Source organism: Bubalus kerabau, chromosome 22, assembly GCF_029407905.1.
Source record: "Bubalus kerabau isolate K-KA32 ecotype Philippines breed swamp buffalo chromosome 22, PCC_UOA_SB_1v2, whole genome shotgun sequence".
In the NCBI taxonomy this organism is placed as follows: domain Eukaryota; kingdom Metazoa; phylum Chordata; class Mammalia; order Artiodactyla; family Bovidae; genus Bubalus; species Bubalus kerabau.
In genome coordinates, this window is record NC_073645.1 from 49149975 (window position 1) to 49171352 (window position 21378).

General features: G+C 49.9%; 1 protein-coding gene across 6 annotated transcripts in view; it reads left to right on the forward strand.

Moving 5' to 3' along the window:
• Window positions 1–21378, forward strand: part of DOCK1 (dedicator of cytokinesis 1) — a 560005-nt gene that overhangs the window by 513530 nt on the left and 25097 nt on the right. For all 6 annotated transcript variants that reach the window (XM_055560921.1, XM_055560923.1, XM_055560922.1 and 3 more), the window contains 7 exons: window positions 5905–6046; window positions 6150–6228; window positions 7778–7862; window positions 11330–11416; window positions 14213–14389; window positions 15359–15442; window positions 21226–21363. In XM_055560921.1, coding sequence (XP_055416896.1) covers window positions 5905–6046; window positions 6150–6228; window positions 7778–7862; window positions 11330–11416; window positions 14213–14389; window positions 15359–15442; window positions 21226–21363 — 792 coding nt within the window. The remainder of the gene's footprint in view (window positions 1–5904; window positions 6047–6149; window positions 6229–7777; window positions 7863–11329; window positions 11417–14212; window positions 14390–15358; window positions 15443–21225; window positions 21364–21378) is intronic.

Below are 21378 nucleotides of genomic sequence, written 5' to 3' on the forward strand. Positions count from 1 at the left end.
CGACTGAGCTACCAGGGAAGCGAGTCTGTATTATTTTCATACCTCTGTACTTGCCTCAGGTTTCCAGAGAGGGGCTGATAATGTTTTTTGATTGAATATAAGCATTCCATCTCTCTTTTCCTAAAGAGAACTCTTCGTCAGAGATTTATGTATATTTTAAAAATTATAGTAAGAAATGCATAACATAGGCCTCCCTGGTGGCTCAGTGGTCAGGAATCCACCTGCCAGTGCAAGAGATGCGGATTCGATCCCTGGGTTAGGAAGATCCCCTGGAGGAGGAAATGACAACCCATTCCAGTATTCTTGTCTGGAGAATCCCATGGACAAAGGAGCCTGATGGGCTATAGTCCATGGGGTCACAAAGAGTCAGACATGACTGAGCAACTCAAGAACAGCAATGCATAGCATAGACGTTACCATCTTCACTGTCTTTAAGTATACAGTTCAGTGGCGTTAAATATATTTACCCTGTTGTACAACTGTTCCCACCACCCATCTCCAGATTATTTTCATCTTCCGAAACTGGAACTCCAATCCCAGTAAACAATAATTTCCCCTTCTCTTCTCCCCACCCACCCCAGACCTTACTTTCTGTCTCAGAATTTACTTGATTCTACAGACCTTTCAAGGCTGATCCACAAGGTAGTGTGTATCAAAACTTCATTCCTTGTCATGGAAGAGTAATATCCCCTCATGTCAATGTACCACATTTTGTTTATCCATTCGTCCTTGGCAGACTTTGTCTGGGCTAATATGAATAATGCTGCTCTGAACGTATGTATTTTTGTTTCTTCTTTTGGCTGTGTGGCTTGTGGGATTTTGGATCCTCAACCAGGAATCGAACCTGGGTCCTTAGCAGTGAGAGTACAGAGCCCTAACCCTTGGATCGCCAGGGAATTTCCAAGCATGCATATTTTAAAGTATATGAGAAACTGGCCATGAATTTCCAGTGCTGGAAACTCGGACTCACCCTCCATCCCTGAGACAAGCATGTTCTCTTTGACATGATTGAAGAAACAGTATGATCATCAGTCAAATCACCCGATAATCTTTAGGCCAGAAATCTTGTAAATAAATGCTGCCTAACCTACTAATACAATTGTTTGGTGGTGGTGGTTTAGTCACTGAGTTGTGTATGACTCTCTGTGACCCCATGGATGGTAGACCCGCACCCGCCGCCCCACCAGACGCCTCTGTCCATGGGATTCCACAGGCAAAAATACTGGAGAGGGTTGCCATTTCCATCTCCAAGGGATCTTTGCAATCCAGGGATGGAAACAGTGTCTCAAATAGAAAAAAAAGAAGAAAAAATAGCCCAATAGAATTGTTTGCTGCTGCTGCTGCTAAGTCGCTTCAGTCATGTCCAACTCTGTGAGATCCCATAGACGGCAGCCCACCAGGCTCCCCCGTCCCTGGGATTCTTCAGGCAAGAACACTGGAGTGGGTTGCCATTTCCTTCTCCAATGCATGAAAGTGAAAAGTGAAAGTAAAGTCGCTCAGTCATGTCTGAGTCTTTGCAACCCCATGGACTGCAGCCTACCAGGCTCCTCTGCCCATGGGATTTTCCAGGCAAGAGTAATAGAGTGGGGTGCCATTGCCTTCTCCAAATATACGTGTTTAGAGTTTCTCAAAAACTCTTTCTTGGATGCCATTGACCGTGTCTGCCTGTCATTTCTTACGATCTTCGATCTTTTTTTTTTTTTTAATGGCACCTGGTTTTCTGTTTTCCTTGGAGCCCATGCATGATCCTTCTGGTTTTAGGGAAGCAGGCACTGTACCCAGGGCACACCTGTCTGAGGCAGGCAACTCTTCCAGATGTCTGAGGCAGGCAGGTCTCCCAGATGTCTGGGGCAGGCAGGTCTCCCAGATGTCTGGGGCAGGCAGATCTCTCAGATGTTTGGGGCAGGTAGATCCAGCTGGGAGACTCTCCCAGCCTCAAAGGTGTGTTTCTTTGGCCCCAGCGTTTCCGAACTCCCAGGTGTCCCTGAGGGTATAAGACATCCCTTCACACTGCCACCAGCAAAAGGGACCTAACTTGCTGAAGACCTGTAATTCTTTATAGAAATGTCAGCAGGTGACCCTTGCAGAACTGACCTGCTCCAGGAGGTAACCTGTCAGTTGATCCACACACACAGGGTCCTGGCTGGGTGCCAGAGGCATCTGGACTGTCCCTTTCAGTCTCTCCTTGACTCCGAAGTCTTGGTCATGCAGCTCTGGCCATGAACACCGAAGAGAGTGGTTGATCAGAAACTCAGATTCTGGAGAAAGTCCCCCCTTCCGAAGAATGAATAAAGGATGTTTGGTTATAGCCCTAAATTAAGGAAGATTTTGACATTAAGTTAAAAGACAATCTTTAACTAATTAATTTAATTAATAAGGCTTTAATTAAGGTGTGTGAATCTGTACATACACCTCTGTGTGTGTGTCTAAGAAAGATCGAGAGGGAGAGACAAGCCCTGCATCACACTGAGCTGGGTGGTGCTGGGTGTGGGGTGCGTGCCACCCTCTGTGGACACTGCTAGGATTTAAGGCCACCACGCTCTGTCCCGGCGTCCTGTCCTGGCAACCCTGTGGGCTGAGCATCTCTCGGTCCCCGAGCCAGCTGATGCCAGGGATTTCCTGGGAGGGCATGCGAGACCCACGCTCCAAGGACCACACTGGGTCACCTGCCCGTCGAAAGGACAATGCAAAGCAGGAATAACTAGCTTAAAGGGCTTGATTAATATTGAGCTGGTTTCCCGCCACACCTGGCTGGTTTTGTGGGGCTATAGCAATATATTTATTATACTTCACAGGCTACCTGTCCGGGGTCGATCTGACAATGACATTGGCAATTCCAAGAAAGGGGGCAGGATATTTGTCTGCTTCAGGTGGCACTGGGGGCACAGCCTTGGAGAACTGACTCTCTGGCCCTCCCCTTTGTGTTGCTTTCAGAACTGATCACATGTGGAGCTTTTTGCATTTATATTAATATTTATGGTTCTTACAAGGAATAAATATCTTTGACTATACCTACACTCCCCTCCTCTTTTCAGGCTTGAAGGGACCACTTCAGAATGCAAAGTAATTGATGTTTCTAGAAAATGTTATTAGTGTTTCCATCTATAACTCACTAGTGTTTTTCTATTAAAGCCTTTATATACACTTTTATTATTATGTCTCCCTTCGAGGGTAAAGCCTAATAAATGCATGCTAGTTTTGTACTAGCCTGTTATACATTAAATCATCCTGAATTTCTGAAATGTTTGCCTTTTTATAGCCTTAAAAGATGCTCATGCTGTGTATTTATATTTCTAATTAAGACTACGTATTACTTTGGTTTCTACTTGAAATTATTTTTTTAGAGAAAAGAGAACATTTTTCTCTTGTAATGGGTGCGTTAAGACATACCTAAGCACAAAGTGGGAAAAAAAGCATTCAATTTTTAAATTGTTCCCTCTTTTGTGATTTAAAAGGACTCAGAATAACTTTGGACTAGGGAAGGGGAAAAATGGAGCCTCATAGGAGCTCTATTTTTTTTTTAAATTTATTAGACAGATTTTATTTTGACTTTGAGCTGAGTCTGCAGGATCCAACTGTTGGTCTGTCTGTCTTCTCTTCCCCCTCATCCCCTGCCCCCTCATCCCCCGCCCCCTCTCCCCTTCCTCCCCTCCCCACCCTGTCCCTCCTCCCCTCCTCTACACTGGCGTCCACCCAGGGTCAGGGCAGATGACAAAGCTGCCCTAACTCCTGACCAGCCGGCCTGGAGCCTCTTGCCCAACAATCCCTGATGGAAGCAACAACCAAGTCCAGGGAGGAGAACCAAGAGCCCCCAGCCTCTGGCTCCTCGGGCCCTGTGGCTTCTGCTCATGGTCCCTTCCTTGTTGCAGTTGGTGATGTTGAGACCACCCTCAGATGGGGCAAGATGGGTGGGGAGGGGGAGATTCAGGAACCTTCTGGAGCTGTAGCATCGCGCTACCCATTAACACCTTTTTTTGTGACTCAGTTACTGTTCAGAATACCCATGTTGAATCTGTGAAGGTATGGAGACCTGTTGAATCCATGAAGATATAGAGACCTGTTTTTTCTTGGAACCAGAACTTTCCTTACCGACATACTTACAGAGTGACCGTGTCATCAGACAGGTCTCAACGAGGCAGCCTGAGCGGAGAGGAGGGCTTCCCGATCACCCACCCCAAGGTCACCACCCGAAACAACCCCTAGGTGGACTCTTCAGAATTTACGGAGGTGACAGATGTGGCCTTGGAGAGGGACAAAACTCAAGTCTTTGGGAGGAGAACGCTACATGCTCTGCTCTGTCTTTTGTTGATGGAATATTATCCATAAGACAGCTCCAAACATTCAGTGAGGGGAGTCCAGCCACCACCCGCTGGACTTTTTTTTTTTCCTTTGGCTTTTATTAAGTCAAGGAAGGGCATTTATTTCCTGAGGTCATGACACAGGAAGTAGACTCAGCCCAGCTTCAGGCTCTCCGGGCGGAGGCAGGAAGCTTGCCGACCACCTGGGTGACACCAACCCGTGACCCCCTTACTGTTCACAACAGCAGAGAGCCCAGAGCAAGGCCAGGTGCAGCTCCAGTGCTGTGCTGGGTGCCACGGGCTCAGGACCAGCCAGCTTCGCTGAGCTACCTTGGGGAAGAAGCACGTCCACAGTTCATGGTGGGTCCGCTGCTGGGTCAGACTGAGACGAGCTCTCGGACGGTGGGTTCCGGTCAGCAGACTAGAGAGGGTGCTGCCCCTTGTCCATTATTGTTTGGGATGGCACGAGAGGGTCTTGGGTGTCATCTGAGCCCCCAAACCTGGGAAACTCCTCAGAGCTGCTCGTATGAGAGCCTCTCAGCACCAGGAGAGGGACCAGGAGTCGTGGGCCTCTCTACTTTGTCTGGACCCCTGTCCCTTGGGTTCTGCTCATCTCCTGGCAGTGACCTATAGGATTCAGCTTGGAAAGTCATGCTCAGGCTCCAAGGCCCCACCTTAACTTCATGATCTCTTGAATTCTCTCTGGCAAAATGAAAACTGCTTATAGAAGCAGAGACATCACCTTGCCAACAGAGGTCCATATAGTCAAAACTGGTTTTTCCAGTAGTCATGTACGGATGTGAGAGTTGGACTCTAAAGAAGGTTGAGTGCCAAAGAATCGATGCTTTCGAATTGTGGTGCTGGAAAAGACTCTTAAGAGTCCCTTGGACTACAAACAGATGCAACCAGTCCGTCCTAAAGGAAATCAGTCCTGAATTCCATTGGAAGGACTGATGCTGAAGCTGAAGCTCCAATATTTGGTGCACCTGATGCCAAGAGCCAACTCATTGGAAAAGATTCTGATGCTGGGAAAGATTGAAAGCAGGAGGAGAAGGGGGCGACAGAGGATGAGATGGTTGGATGACATCATCAGCACAGTGGACATGAGTTTGAGCAAGCTCCGGGAGATGGTGAAGGACCGGAAGCCTGGCACGCTGCCGTCCATGGAATCACAAAGAGTTGGACACGACTGAGTGACTGAACAACAACAAAAACAACAACCACCTGGAAACAAGAAGAAGATGTGGACACCATTCTCCATTTGCCCTAGTGCCTTTAACCTGTCTGATCATTTCCTGCCCCTAGGATTTGGACGCTAATTGCTCATTTGGTTTTTCATGATTTTGTCAATTGATTACTGCTGTTAAGGCTGAAATGTGTAGCTAGACTTCAATAATGCGTGTTTAGTGCTTCTTCAACAGTATCAACTTACCTGTCTTCTGTTCCTGAGTTCTTGATTAGTAAGACCACTGCAATTACAAGCTGTTCTTCGATTTAGTGACACTTAACACACTGTCCAGCCCACTCTGAAGACCGATGCATTTATGTGTGCACTTTTCCTGGCCCAGTCTCTCGGGTGTTGTTTAATGCTTGTCATTGTTTGCAGGGGAAAGTGTTCATTTATCGAGGGAAAGAGTATGAACGTCGAGAGGATTTTGAAGCTCGTCTACTGACTCAGTTTCCAAACGCTGAGAAGATGAAGACAACGTCTCCACCAGGCGACGACATTAAAAACTCTCCTGGCCAATGTATCCTTTCAGACAACCACGTGGGACAGAAAATGATGGCCAAGCTGTTGGTTCACATGGTTGGGTGTACGTGGGGTTGATGGCCTTAACCTTTGACCTTCAGATATTCAGTGCTTCACAGTAAAGCCCAAACTTGATCTGCCTCCTAAATTTCACAGGCCCGTGTCAGAGCAGATTGTAAGGTAATCAACCCATTTCCCTGACCCAACAGGAGGGTGGTAAGAGGCGTACACAGATCTCTTCTTCATAGCTTCACCTGTCAAAGGATGCATGTTAGCCTTTGATGGACTTTTCAGATGCTCTGTTTACTTTGAAAAGCAGGGGAAGCTAATTTTCTTTAGCATCAAAGTAGGGAAGGGAGATGTTGTTAACAAGTGTGGCTGGGAGGGTGGGAAGCCCTCCCTTACCTGGGACTGAGACAAGGAAAGTCAGGGGAAGGAGGGGGTACTCCAGTCTCCTTTTGACCCACCAGGTGAGAGACCCCCTTAGACTTTTTCTCCAGGGCACAGGCCCCGCCCCACAGCCTGAGATCTGAGTCTGTGTGCCTGCATGGTAGCCTGAGTGTTTGGATCCCAGAAGGCAGGCAAAGGGATTCAGACATACGCTCCTGATGGAGAATCAGGTGCCGGGTGAAGAGACCCTTCTCCTCTACCACAGGGTGATTCCATAATATGGGATTCAGAGCTGGGTTTTCAAACTCACAGGCCAGGTGTCCGAATCTGAGTGAGACTGTATGTGTCTGCATTGAACTGCCCCTAACTTAGCAGCGGTGTAGAAACACATACCCTAGACGTCTCTTTGATGTGAAGAGTTTCTTTTTCTACCTGATCCTTGTTCTGCTGAAAAAAGGCGACCTCTTTGATGGCCACATAATGCACAGGATATGCTGTTTTACATCCTGCAGTTTGGCGGGTTGGGTTCTTCTGCAAAATTCACTACGATTTCTTTAACCTTTCTTCAGCAAACATGGGAAATAATAAACCAGGACTCGACTTACTGAGGAATGATAGCTTTCATCAGGCTTAGATTTTTAAGTTTTGCAACATATTGTTTTCTCAGAGAGAGGCATTAAGTGATAGTGAACCGTGGACATGCTCCTGTATTTCCCTTTGGTGTGGAATGCCTACCTGTGTTTCAGAGCAGGAGAATGAGTAAGCCTCCCAGCCTGCCTTTGGGGTGTGTGTGAAACCCACCTCCTCCCCACAGGAGAAAGGCAAGCTGTCCATCCGTGTCTGCCACCCTTGGTGGTTGCAGAATCTGCCTTTCGTAGATCTGCAGTTAAAATATACAAAACCTTTAAAACATAATCAAGATGCATTCTTATAAGTTTAATAAACTTAGTAAATTATTTAATACATTGATGATTGACTCATGAATTAAAACTTTCAAATAACAAACACAAGAATGAACAACAAAGGTTTTGTTTTTTTTTTCCTCTCTCTTTTGCATCACCTTTCCTCGGTTTTTGCCCGTTTCACTCTTACTCAGCATCTCTTCTCCCCTGAGCATTGGCAGGGACAGAGACAAGGCAAAGAACCCAAGGTAATTTTTCCACCTGCCAACGTCTCTCCTGTGAGGCTGGTGGGGAGCAACAGCCCAGCTACCGCTCTAAGTCAAGGTTGGAGGTGTTTAAGGGATGCAGTGACGTATAGGGAGACCAGATCCCAGGGCTAAAAGCAAATCGGCTGCTTCTCCAGTGAAATAGCTAATGATTTCCCTGTCTCTGCACAGTTTCTACAGAGTCAACGAGGTCCAGCGATTTGAATATTCTCGTCCGATCCGCAAGGGAGAGAAAAACCCAGACAACGAATTTGCGGTAAAAAAGCAAAAATGGCCTCCCTCCCCCCAACCTCATGCCACCATTCACAAAACTGCCCGTCAAAAAAAAAAGAGCATATCCTCAGAGATCCCACAGTGCAGGGTTTGATGCCCGTGTGTGTTATGCACAGAGATCCTGACATACGACCCCTCCAAATTCAGTGCAATGATGACCGTTACACAGACGCTGTCACCAAGGTCCCTGTGATGCTGTTAGAAAGTGACTGGCGCTTTGAGAGTCTTCCTGTGCTCAGAGCACACTCGCCTCCCTCCCGCATGTACCTGAGCCTCCCTCTGGGCTCTGAGTCCTGGAGCAGGTGTTGGTGTCTCTGTTATAAAGAAGTTCATGGAGGCACCGTGTGCTGACATGGCTTTCTGCTGTTCGGGCACGCAGCAAGGAGGAGGGTTGTGCTCACTCTGCAGTGCCCAGCCTGAACTGCACTCCGGCACCACATGCCGGAGCAGGGTGTTCCCGGGCAGCTGAGCAAAGGCCCTGGTGGTTCTCACGGGGCGGGCCGTCCTGAGCCTCGAGGGATGTTTAACTGCATCCTCAGCTTCCACCCACGGGATGCCAGGTACAATCTCCCAGATGTGACAGTCAATCACAAATGTTTCCACACGTTGCTAAACGTCTGTGCCTTGTTAAAAACACTGCATTAGAGACCTGGAAATATTAACACAGGTTCCTGCAGCCTTTAAAAAAAAATATAGGCACAGGGACTTCCCTGGAAGTCCAGTGGTTAAAACTCTGGACCCCCAATGCAGGAGACACGAGGCTCCATCCCTGATCGGGGAACTAAGATCCTGCATGCTGCCCAGTGCGGCCTAAAAAATAAATAAATACAAATAAAATATATGCATAACCAGTTGAATGGATTCCAGTTTGAAAAGGCATGAAATCAAACATTGTTTGTTTGTTTTAAATGTTATTATTTCTCTCTCCTCCTGCCCTGAAAACCTCCTCTGGTAATCCCTAGATTGGCCCACATTTCAGGGCAGCATTAGCTTTGAGGACCCCTGGCAGGCACCTTGCCTGCAGGTATCTGGGGGTGCAGGAGGGCAAAGCTGAACTAGCATCTGCTGACTCAAAGGGAAGCTCAGAGCGCTGTCAGCAAAGCTTCCACCACGTTCCCTGTTTCCTGTGATCTCTCCATCCTCAGGGCCACACTTGTGGGCCTCCAGCCACAGCTCTCTGTGTGTCAACCAGGAGCTCGGAATCGGGAAATTCTAAGGCAGCCCCCGTGTCAACACTGGTTGTTTCAAACCCAGTCAGTCCCCTCTTTCTTGGTTGCTGTGGCCTCCTGCTCCTGTTTGGTGATGGGTTTCACTGTGGCATCGTCAGTGATGGGGAGAGGGACAGGTACGCTCCCATTCCCCCAGGCCAGGGCCGAGCTTTATGGAAATCTCTGCTCTGATCTGCTCGGCAGTAACTTGATCCGTGATGTAGCATCCTCCAGGCAGAATGTACGGGCCCTCCTTGAATTTCCCTCACGCCTCTCACATCTCACAGCCATGTAGGTTTTTCATACCGTGAAGGAAGAGACACAAGGAGGTCAGGCAAATTGCCGACGAGCCTGCAGCCGTTGGGGCAGAGCTAAGAATAACCGGGGCTCCCGACACTGGAGCTGCGCTAAGCCTCAGAGCCGGGCTTTTTCTAAATGGCCCTGAAATCCCGTAATGGCCCCATTAGGTCCTCTCACACGCAGATGAGGCTTTCAGAAGCCACGGGGTTTAGTCCTTCATGGGCCTGACAAAGCTCCTGGCTTCCAGATAAGCATGTGGGTTTGGTGGCCACAGGAAGCCAGGCTGGGGCCCAAGGTGGGGAGTCTACGTACTGCCCTGCCAGGGCAGCCGGGGAGTTCAGAGCAGCTCAGCACCTCCAAACCTGGCCAGGGGGTGACTTTCTGGAACCCAGGGCCAGAGAAGAGGAGGACGAAGGCTGAGAGGAGTCAGTGTGGAGCCTGAAGGCCCCTAGGAGGGTGCTGGCTTGAGGCGTTGGGGAGAATAGTGAGCTGTGGCTGCAGGCAGCTCTGAACGTGCAGACTGCTGTCTCCAGACCGGCGCCTGCCCGCCAGCCCCTGGGGGCAAAAGAAGCCTGTGTCCCTGGGCCCCACGCCAGGGCCTACCCCTTCCCCTCCTCTGTAGTCTGAGGTTTGGGGAGAATGCTTTCCAAGTTCTAGCCCAGTTTTCTGGAAATGCTGCCATTCCATTATGCCATCTCTTTGTATCTGGACCACTATGGACAGACTCAGTGATTCTCTATTACTGGGAGGTTTTGCCAGCAAAGGCCGCCACCAGCTTGACATCCTGCAGCAGGGGCCGGGATGGAAGGGCCACTGTTTACTCTGCAGTGGAGTTCAGGGCAGCCACGGGACAGAGGTGGAATTATGTGTAGCAGCTTATATACAGTTTCCCTCAATCCGAGATGTACCATTTCAGGAAGTGTGTGCAAGCTTGTGTGTGTGTGCTCCGTTGTAGCCGACTCTTTGTGATACTGCAGACTATAACCCTCCAGGCTCCTCTGTCCATGGGATTTTCCTGGCAAGAATGCTGGAATGGGCTGTCACTTCCTACTCCAGGGGATCTTTCTGACCCAGGCATCAAACCTGCGTCTCGTGCATTGGCAGGCAGAGTCTTTACTACTGTGTCACTTAGGAAACTTCTTTAGGAAGAATGCAGATTATTAAATGGTATTTTCACTGAAAATACTCATATACACACTTATGAATGCTTAATAAGTACCCTTAACAATAGATAGTAAAAGTTTAGGTTGTCATCTCTGGGTGGTCGGTGATGGCGGTGGTTTGGTCGCTAAGTCATGTCCAGCTGTTGCAACCCCATGGACTGTACATGCCAGGCTCCTCTGCCACGGGATTTCCCAGGCAGGAATACTGGAGTGGGTTGCCATTTCCTTCTCCATCATCTTTGGGTACTGGGTGATTTTTCTGCCTTCTATTTCCATATCTTTATTTTCTGATGTAAATATATGTTATACAAAAAAACAATCATTAAAATGCTGACTGATTTTATTAGAATATGAGAGGTCACTTTTATGAAGCCCCATCTTCCTCAATGGATTTGCATCCTCAGGTTTCTTTTGTTTTTTTGTTTTTTTTTTCTCAGGTTTCTTTTGAACACTAAGTAAGGCTAACGTTAAACTCATCAGAGCCTTTCCAAAAATCTGCTCACTCAGAGGGAACCTTCCCTGTTTGGATGCAGATAATTCTTCCTGACTCGTCTGTTATACTTTTCTTTTCCAAATACCAGGGAAGTGGGCGCCGTTGGCCAGGGAGCAGGGGACCACGTGTCGTGTGTGATGGTCTGGCTTCAGCAGAGCGTGAGGTGTCCCCTGGGTGGCTGGTGACCTTGCCTCCCAGAACCTAGCAGACCCCCCTGAGGGCAGAAGTTGTCGGCCGCCTACAACATCCTTCTTCTAACCGCCTTGGGTCTGTGTTCCCTTTGCAGAATATGTGGATCGAGAGGACCATTTACACCACTGCATATAAACTGCCTGGCATCCTGAGGTGGTTTGAGGTCAAGTCTGTTTTCATGGTAAGCACACCCCGCAGAAGGACTGCCCGTCACCCCTCTGCTATGGCCTGACCCAGCCTCTTCCCGGGGCGTGTCACCTGGTCACCGTGGCCAGCACACACCCTGCAGACCCCATGTCAGGCTTAAGAACCCAGAATCTCTCTCCCTGCCCACAGATACCACAGTGGACATGCTGTAATCACAGCCTCCTCTAATGTAGAAGAAAACCAAAGAATTAAGATTTCATCCCTTCTTACAAAATATTTAAACACAGCCCTCACTGTGCTGTTTTGACAGTTCTTTCTGCGAACAAAGTGAAAAGTTTAAGACAGATTCCAATTCATAGACCCTTTTTAAGATCTTTCTTCCTGATGGTCTTATTGTCATTTACATGACAGACAACTTGATTAATAGTACTTGCTCATTTCAAATAAAAATAGTTTGAGAATATACCACCCCCCCCACCACCGCCCACACTTTTTAAAGAAAGAATCACTCACATCTCATCAGCTAAACCTTACTATTGGACAGTTGTAATGACAGGAACCGGATTTGGGCCAAAGATTCTTGTTGACTGTATCGCAGGAGCAGCGTACTGGCAACTGCCGGTATAAACAGATCCTGTTAGAATATGTACGCTTTGTCCTGTGTCTCAATGCCTCGGGTGTTTACCTGGCAGGATCTTACCCAGAGGGGTGGTTCTCGCCGTTCAGTTTACCACGAGGCCCCTTGGATGCTCCTGATTCATCCTAAGACGTTATGGCTGCACCCTCTCTTCCCAGCCTTGTTTCCACTCTTGACCTTTGTCCTCACCAGCTGAGCTCTGGGCCTCTGGCTGAGTATGCCTGTGGTCAGCCACTTCCCCTTCCCCAAATCCCAGCACCCTCTCCTCCTGCTCTGAAGCCCGCCCAAGGGCTCCGTGCCCCCGTAGCCACCTGGCGGGCCCTGAGCTGGAAAGGCTCAGGAGATGCATGGCAGGTGGCAGAAATGCAAGCCTTCGCTGGCACCGTTTGGAGCTGGTGATGTACATGGGTGGGAGATGGACCAGGAGGCCCTTCCATAAACAGGCACAATCCTATCTTCCTAATGAGCCTCTGCCCGTAAGCCGTTTGTAATCGGGGATTCCGTGAGCCAGCCAGGGTGTGCGAGGAAGGCGCTTAACAGCTCGAGGTGGAGAGGGGCAATCCCTGATTTTCTGTAAGGATGTGGTTCTGCCGTGGGCTGTGAACTAAGAGGGCTGGAAGCTGAATAATCCCCGGATGGCATGACTGAAATAATCCTGCTGTCAATACCACAGGCCCCTCTTGCCGAGTGCCTGCCTCCCAGGACAGACCAGCATGGGATACAGCGTGGGCGGCAGCTGACCCTCTTGTTTTGATGAATCTAGGACACCATTCTTTGTTGAGGCCAGCAGGGTCTGCGACAGGGAGTCATTAGCCAGTCAGGAGGGAATTCTGCCCTGGAGAGTCCATGTGGCTGAGTTACGTGCACGGGAGGGTGTGTTCCAGGGTGTGACCGAGCCAGGTGCTGGGCTATGACACCAGTCCTGGGATACGTGTTGTCTGGGGTGCGTGTGGGACCAGGGTACCCTCACCGGCCGGCACAGGGTCAGCCTCCTCTCTGAATGTCACCGCCCCTCCATCGGGTCATGGGCAGGCTCCTTGACAAGCAGGGGCTTCCTACCCAGCAGCTGAGGGTGTCATTCCGGGATCTGGCCACGAGCAGAACTGTTCTCTGAGCATCTCTGCACCTCCATCCCTCCCTCTGCCTCTCAGACAGGCCCCAGGGGCGGGAGCAAAAAGAAAACACGCTGCTCTGCTTTGCCATTTGCTAAAGACACCCTCAGGTCCCTGGCACAGGTGGGGGGACCCAGCACACTGGCCTTGGGGAGGGCAAGGACCAGGTTATCTTGCATTGAGGTCACCCCTAGACGTGGCTCAGGGGCCCAGCCTTGGGTCCATTGGAGGGAGACCCAGCTTGAAGGTGGTGTTATTGTTTTAAACCCAGTCATGTTCTCCTGGTGGTTAGAGCTGAGCCAGAGAGGAGGGCAGGGCTGAGCATCACGAAGCCCTGCAGGGTCCCCAGTGAAAGAAGGGCCTTGACAGTGTGGGCAGAGGTGGGCCTGAGGTGGACCGCCCTGCCTCCCGCCCTGAAGGTCCTGCTGACTGGCATCAGGTTTGCAAGGGAAGCCTGTGAGGTCCAACTGAAGCGGTGCCCCTGGCGCTGGGGGAGCTCTTTTATTCCCTGGAGGGCACGTGATTGCAGGTGGAGACCGTGGCGGGACCTCTCTACTCCTCCCCCAACTTCGCGGGCCAAGCAGGTCCAGGGGGGCTTACAAAGCGCCCAGACCTCCTGCCTCAGGGACAGGACAGATTGCCCCAGATTCCTTAAAACAAGCAGCAGACAAGACCATGGCTAAAAGCGCTCTTCTGTGAAGCAGCTGTATTCAAGCACCACTCGGGGCTGTGTTTTCCTGGGATGACCATACATGTACACACATGCATGCACTCACACACATGTATACAGATGAGCATGTGCACACACACGCACCCCGGGACAAGGTGGCCTTGCATCGTGCCTTTGAACTTTTGTACGTGGGGACCGGGTCAGTGGAAACATGTAAAGACATTCACACGCCTGGCTCCTCTTGTTAGGTCATGAGAGACCTTGCCCCGAAGGTCCACTGGAAGGAAGCCCGAGCCACAGTCTGGATGCCTGTCCTCTGGCGAGGATGGGGGGGCATGGGCAAGGGCCCCCACAGGGCAGGGCGGGGCGTGGCCACCAGCCCGAGTCATCCTCGTCCTCCCGCTTCCGCAGGTGGAGATCAGCCCCCTGGAGAACGCCATCGAGACCATGCAGCTGACCAACGACAAGATCAACAGCATGGTCCAGCAGCACCTAGACGACCCCAGCCTCCCCATCAACCCGCTCTCCATGCTGCTAAACGGCATCGTGGACCCCGCCGTCATGGGAGGTTTTGCCAATTACGAGAAGGCACGTGACACGCGGGCTTCCTCTCTGCAGCCCTGCCCCCAGGGACAGGCTAGCTCCAAACCCGGCCTCCAAGCCTGGAGACCTCGCCGGGCTCGCTGAAGTGGGCTGAACACAACCCACTCCCCGGGGGCAGCCTCTGCCCGCTGCCCGCTGCCATCCCGGGCATGGCTGACCTGGACATTGTCACCACTCCCCTACCGGGCTGTGCTGATGGAGAGTGACCCTCCTGACTGTCCAGAGACCTGGGGTTATTAAAGACCACAATATACAGTTGAAGTGGAAGACAATGGCATTAGAATATTTAGAATAGCTGGGAGACTGGTGCGGTGGGGACAGCCCGCTGATCTCCCTAGAAAAATATCTCAGTAAGATGGAGCCGAAGTTGAAGGTCATGGGCTGGTGGTCTAGACACAGGGGTCCGCCTGATTTTGTACATGGAGTTTGCAATGTGGCTGTGGCCATCCACTTCTTGGTGTCTGAGGCTGTCTTCCGGATACAATGGCAGCAGAGTTGAGGCTCTTCACAGGGAGAGTTTGCTAGCCCCACCCCCAGTCTAGATGAAGGGGAAACTGAGGCAGGAAGGGCGCTGCCCGAAGGTGGGCCGTGAAGGGACAGAGAGGTGGTGCTGCGTCCCAGCCGTCCTCAGGTGCGGAGCAGGCCCGGCTGATGGTCGCAGCTGGGGAGTGCTGCCCATGACCTGAGCAAGGGGGGTGCGGGGGTCAGCAGCAGCCTCCCTGGGCTCTGTGGACGGGGCCTCCGCAGTGAATGAACAGAGTCCTTTTGTTGTATTGACCTTCCCGAATGCTTTGGTAGAGAGGGCCCCACCCTGGGGGGATGTGAGCCTGGTGATGGCAAGGCTGTGGGTCTGCGTTCCACACAGCTCTCTCCCCGGGCCTGGGGAACTCCAGATGTGCCAAACTGCCTGCGGGTGGGGCATGTTGGTGGGCTCAGCGACTCTCTCCCCACCAGGCCTTCTTCACCGAGCGGTACCTGCAGGAGCACCCTGAGGCCCACGAAAAGATCGAGAAGCTCAAGGACCTGATTGCTTGGCAGGTAAATGTCTCGCAGCAGCTGCAGGGTCGGGGTGGGGAAAGCTGAGCCTGGGACCAGATCCCTTTGGGCCTCCTTGGCACACCTGCCAGCCGCCACAGAGCGCACACAACCGTGTTTGTACTGGATAAACCCACCCACCGCTGCTGCGATTAACTGGACTCCTGGCCATTGTCATGAGTATGAACACCTAGAACGTTCACTCTTGCAAATGAGCTGGGTCTGTTTCCTCCCCTCGGTCGGTGTGTGGCCTTCTGGAAAATCTTTGGTATCAACAGAACAGAATGTTGGGGGTGAGGTCTGGGGATGACTCCCAGAGGTCACGGCCCAGCCTGTCTCAGGCGGGTGGTATGGCAGGTGGGGGTGGGGAGCTGCCAAGTGCTCACCTTCCTATCCCCTCTGCCAGTGGTCAGGGTTGCGGGGAGCATCCCAGATGTACTTCTGCATATTCTTGGGCTTTTCTGCTTGTGCTCCTGGGGCTCTCAGTACTTCCTTCAAGGGATGTGATCTGGAAAGGCTGGGGATATCTGGAGGGTGTCCTGGGCTCTGTGGGACGTTCCTGGCTCCTGTGTCTGGGCTTTTGGAGTTTTTGTGAGCCCGGTGTAGTAGGAATGTCCAGACCCAGCTTCTATGGGAGCTCTGCCTACCTGCTCTGGACTTTGGACAGCTGACTCATTTCAGTTCAGTTCAGTTCTGTTGCTCAGTCGTGTCCAATTCTTTGTAACCCCATGGACTACAGCATGCCAGGCCTCCCTGTCCATCACCAACTCCCGGAGCTTATTCAAACCCATGTCCATTGAAGTCAGTGATGCCATCCTACCATCTCACCCTCTGTCATCCCCTTCTCCTCCCATCTTCAATCTTGCCCAGAATCAGCTGGCTTCTTTAGGCTTCCTTTTCTCCCGTGGGAGGCAGGGAGGGCACCGCTGATCTGTGCCCAGCATGCCACGCTGAGGGCAGAGAGCTGAGGGAGGCAGAGACCAGGGTCACCCTGTGCCTGGGCGGCACCCCTCCACAGCCCGGGAGTCCTGGCTCTTCCTTCTGATGAGTGCTCTGTGGGCACCAGCTCCTGGCCTCCCTGGAACCTCACTGTCCTGGCTTGTCCGCCATCAGCCCGTGGGTTACAGGACCTGTTAGGGCAGAGCGGGCCTGGGCTTCCGTTTCAAGCCAAGTTAGAAGTACTTCTTTCGTATCTATATAATATATGGGTGTGTATTGTTGTGATAAAATGTGTGACATACGGCTGACCACCTTAGTCATTTCTAAGTGCACAGCTCAGTGTCACAAGTCCACTCACATCGTTGTGCCACCAGTACCACCATCATCTGCAGGACTTTCTCATCTTGCAGACCTACGCAAACCCAATAAACAATAACTCCCCACGCTCCCCACCCCTGGAAGCCACCACCCTGCTTTCTGTCTATGCATTTGATTACTCTGTGCATGCCTGCTAAGTCACTCCAGTCGTGTCTGACTCTGCAACCCCGTGGACTGTAGCCCTCCAGGCTCCTCAGTCCATGGGATTCTCCAGGCAAGAATACTGGAGTGGGTTACCATTTCATCCTCCGGGGGATCTTCCCAACCAGGGATCAAACCCTCATCTCCTATTTGGATTATTCTAGGGACCTCATATAAGTAGAATCATGCATTGTTTGTCTTTTTGTGACTGTCTCATTCCAGTTGCGATTGGTCTTCCAGGTTCATCCATAGTCATGTATCAGAATCTTGTTCCTTTTTAAGGCTGAATAATGTTCCGCTGTCTGTATAGACCACATGTTGCTTATCTGTTCATTCACTGATGGCTGCCTGGGTTGCTTCTGTCTTTTGCTGTTGTGAACAATGTTTTTATAAACACAGGTTTACAAAAAACTGCTGCTTCCTGCTTTCGCTTCCTTTGGGTATGTGTCCAGCAGGGGGATTGCTGGATCGTGTGATACGTCTATCTTTAACTTTCTGAGGAAGCACCGCATTGTTCTCCACAGCAGCTGCACTGCTTTCTATTCCCTCCGCCAGGCAGGCACCATGGTTCCAATTTCGCCACATCCTCGTCAACATTTATTTTCTGGTTTTCTTTTTCTTTGTTTTATAACAACCACCCTAATGGGTGTGACTTAGGCATTTGATATCAATTTGGCCTTGGAATTCTTCTCTGGTAAGACACCTTGGGAGCTGAATTTAAGGAAACTTTTTACAGAATGGTTTCCTTGCACAGGATATAAGCTTTGTGTAGGCAGTCTCCATCTCTAACTTAGAAAAAGAGGGAGAGGATTTACAGGTCTGAATGATTCCATTTTAGATGTTGAGGGAACCAAAAGGTACAAAATTCAAAACTCTACTGAAGGCTGTAAAACCATTGCTACACAAAAACTAGTTTGGTCTGCAAAAAGTTATATTGATTTTTGTTTCCCTGTAAGCTTTTACAGCAAATTGGATTTTAAGAGTTTCAGGCCCTACAGAGGAAAGTAATTTGTTCCCCAGAGAGAACTTTATGTCAGCACTATGTCATCACCCCTAATAACTATATTAAAGGATGAATTTTAAAGCAGTTCACAGGAAAGTTGAAAAAAAAATCTGTTTTCTAGCCACTTCATTAAATCAAAGAGTGATGAAAAATACATATTCAAAACATTACCTGTGATCTTGCTTTCATTTGCTGATGTTTTGAAAATCCATATTTTAATATCAGTAATTGAGTCATATGGTCAGTAACAGAAAGAAGTTTGGAGTTACTGGGATGCTTTCTTTTGGTTTTGTTTGTTAATTTGTTTGATTTGTTTTTCTTTCCTGAAGCTCCATCAGGGCAAAGTGAGATTTTCCTCCTGGGAATCCCAAGGATTCCTGGGCAGAGTTTCCATCCCTGATATACAATCAGAACATCTTGGCCCCTAAAATCACTTGCAAAGGCTGGTTATTAAGTCCCAGGCAGCTCCCGGCTCTGTTGTTGCCTCTGCTGAAGCAGGGGGTGTTCAGCCCCTTGGGGGTGGGAGTTGGGGTCCGTCAGGGGCCGGTTGCGTGCACTGGGGCTCTTCCAGGTTTGCAGCCACAAGCGCCAGTCCCTTCTTCAAAGGCACAGCTCCCTCTTTCCGCAGGCACAGCTGTCTCACAGAGCCTCCCTGCTGTGGGTCTGAGGATGAATCCGTGTAGGCCCAGAGGAGCCCGCTGAGGTGCCCGCATATGTGTCTTCTGAAATGCACAGAAATGAAAGCCTAGACCCTCTCACCATCCCTAGCTGATGACAGGCCTGACTGAGGTCATCAGGGGCAGTGCTCCTGAAGCGCCTCGCACTGCTTCTAAGTGCTCTGTGCGACCAGCAGGCCATGAACCCGTGTAGGAGACACACAGGAGCAGATTTCACATATAGTACCGCTATTTTGAGAGCCGGCCATGTGCTCACTTTGAACAACTCAACATGTGACTTTGCTGGGCTTCCCAGGTGGCTGAGTGGTAAAAAACCTGCCAACCAATGCAAAAGACACAGGTTCCATCCCTGGGTGGGGAAGATCCCCTGGAGAAGGAAATGGCCACCTACTCCAGTAGTCTTGCCTGGGAAATGCTTTGGTCCGAGGAGCCTGGTGGGCTAGTCTGTGGGGTCACACAGATTCCGACACTACTGAGCATGCACCTGAAGACACATGTGGCTTTTGGGGATGTCCTCCTCCCCCTCTGGGCTCTGGGAAACTCTTTAGATGTTCTGATTCCTGGGTCCTGCTCTAGACCAGATCAGGACTATGGTTCAGGAATCTGCCTGAGAGATTTTGATGCTCAGCCTGCTGAAATCCAAAGACCATTCCAGGCCTCAGTCCATGGCTTCTGTTCGTGTGCTAAGCACTTTGTATGTTGGAGTGTTTGCACAGAGCATCTTTTTATTCATAGCTTCAGTTCAGCCCCAAGCGGACATAGAACAAGGGCCCCATCCCACCCTTCTTGTAGAAAGCTATAACTGACCAATGTCAGGGACCAGTTGAAAGGATCAGTTTCACCTGTCAAATTGCCCTTCATTCAGTCCCAAGACCTGGACCAAAAGGTCTTCACTTTAGTCCAGCAAGTAGCTTCTTTGATGTCAAGCATCTGGCCAATTAAGAGTTTTGTCAAACCACCAACAAAAAATTACAGAAATGACTAGACTTCATTTTGCACATTTGAGAAAGCTCCATTATAGAGCAAAATGCTTTCAGTGTCTAGAGTGGCGGGGCTGTCACCTTGAGACCACACCCCTATCCTTGCCTTCATTCCAGGATAGACAGGACACATTTCCCGTCCCACAGCAGGTTATCCCCAGCCTGCTGTTGCCGACCCCCAGGAATCAAGAAGATTTCTGTGAGCATCTTCTCCTGCTGAATCTAAACAAACTGCAGCCAGCCCCTGGAGGCTGCCACCTGCGAGAGTAATATGCATGGGGAAGTAAAAGGTCCCATCTCATTTGAAATCCTAGCTGTACACTGTCCTCCTGGTGATAACGGCCAGAAAGAGATGCCCGGAGTTTACCTTGGATGTAGACCCAGCTGTCAGCCGAACACACTTTGTGCCTGCGCAGCCCAAGAGGAGGCTGAGGGGTGTCAACCCAGGGAGGGAGCTCACTGATCCTGTTCTCTCCCGGAGCACCACAAGAGGCTCCAGCTGCTTGCTATAAATGGCAGCCAAATACGTTTTGTGCGTTGATTCATCCTGATAAGATTTCTTGAATTTGTTCACATGAAATTCAATTGTGGACTTATTATCCTTCTTACTAATAAATCTGCTCATCTACATTGGTGTTCTGTCATATTAAGAAAATCTGTTTTTAATCAGTATTTTGATTTAATTATAAATTATTAAGAAGAAGCCTCTTAGCTTGATTGCACTGAAGAGCATGTACCTCCCAGTCGGAGCCTCGGGGGACGCAGAAGCTGGGGGAAGAAAGGAGCCTTCCTGACACCCACCTCCAACAGCAGGGACTCTGGAGGGTCTCTGGGGCTGGGGAATAAAAATGTCTCTACGACGCGTTTAAAGGTCAGCTACATCTCCACGGTCCGATGTGAAGCGTCGGCGTGGAAGTTTGTGCCAGCAGTATTGGCAGAGAGGTGATTATTTTTAGTTTTAAGGAAGGATAAATTTGTTTTTCCTTTCCAAATATGAATACCCTTCAGGACTATAGATCACATATAATTCGGTTTTTACATTTTGGAATAGAGTTCTCAGTTGCCTGTAGAGGCAATATTTTTAGCAAAAGAATCTTTGCACAGTGACATGGCCCTTTGCAAGTAGGTCAAGTTATAGTTGTGCATGTATGCTAAGTCATTTCAGTCGTGTCCAGTTCTTTGTGACCCCGTGGGCTGTAATCTGCCAGGCTCCTCTGTCCATGGGGATTCTCCAGGCAAGAATACTGGAGTGGGTTATAGAGGCAGTATTCTTAGCGAAGGAATCTTGGCACTGTGACATGGCCCTTTGTGAGTACATCAGGTTACAGCTAAACAAATCCAAAATGCAGTTCTTCTCAAATTCAAATGGAAAGCACAGACCCATCTCTTCTGGGGTTGATGGTCAAATGCAAGTCAGGCAAAGCAATGACACATCCGTGCCCTGCATGCTGCACTAGACGTGTCCGACTTAAAACACAAATGCTTTTCATTTACACATTTTGGTTTGGGAGAGTAGCATGCCTGGCTGATGAATTTAATCAGCTGGTTTGATAGGAAAACCGAAACAGATGCATTTTGCATGTGGCTCGCCACTTTCTGCTGGGTGTACATTGCTCTTTTGAGACCATTAAGCAGGAGATAAGGAATGTCAACCGGTATGTTTTTCAGATCCCATTTTTGGCCGAAGGGATCAGGATCCATGGAGACAAAGTCACAGAAGCACTGAGGCCGTTTCATGAGAGAATGGAGGCCTGTTTCAGACAGTTAAAGGAGAAAGTGGAGAAGCAGTACGGCGTCCGGACCATGGTGAGCGGCTGGTGT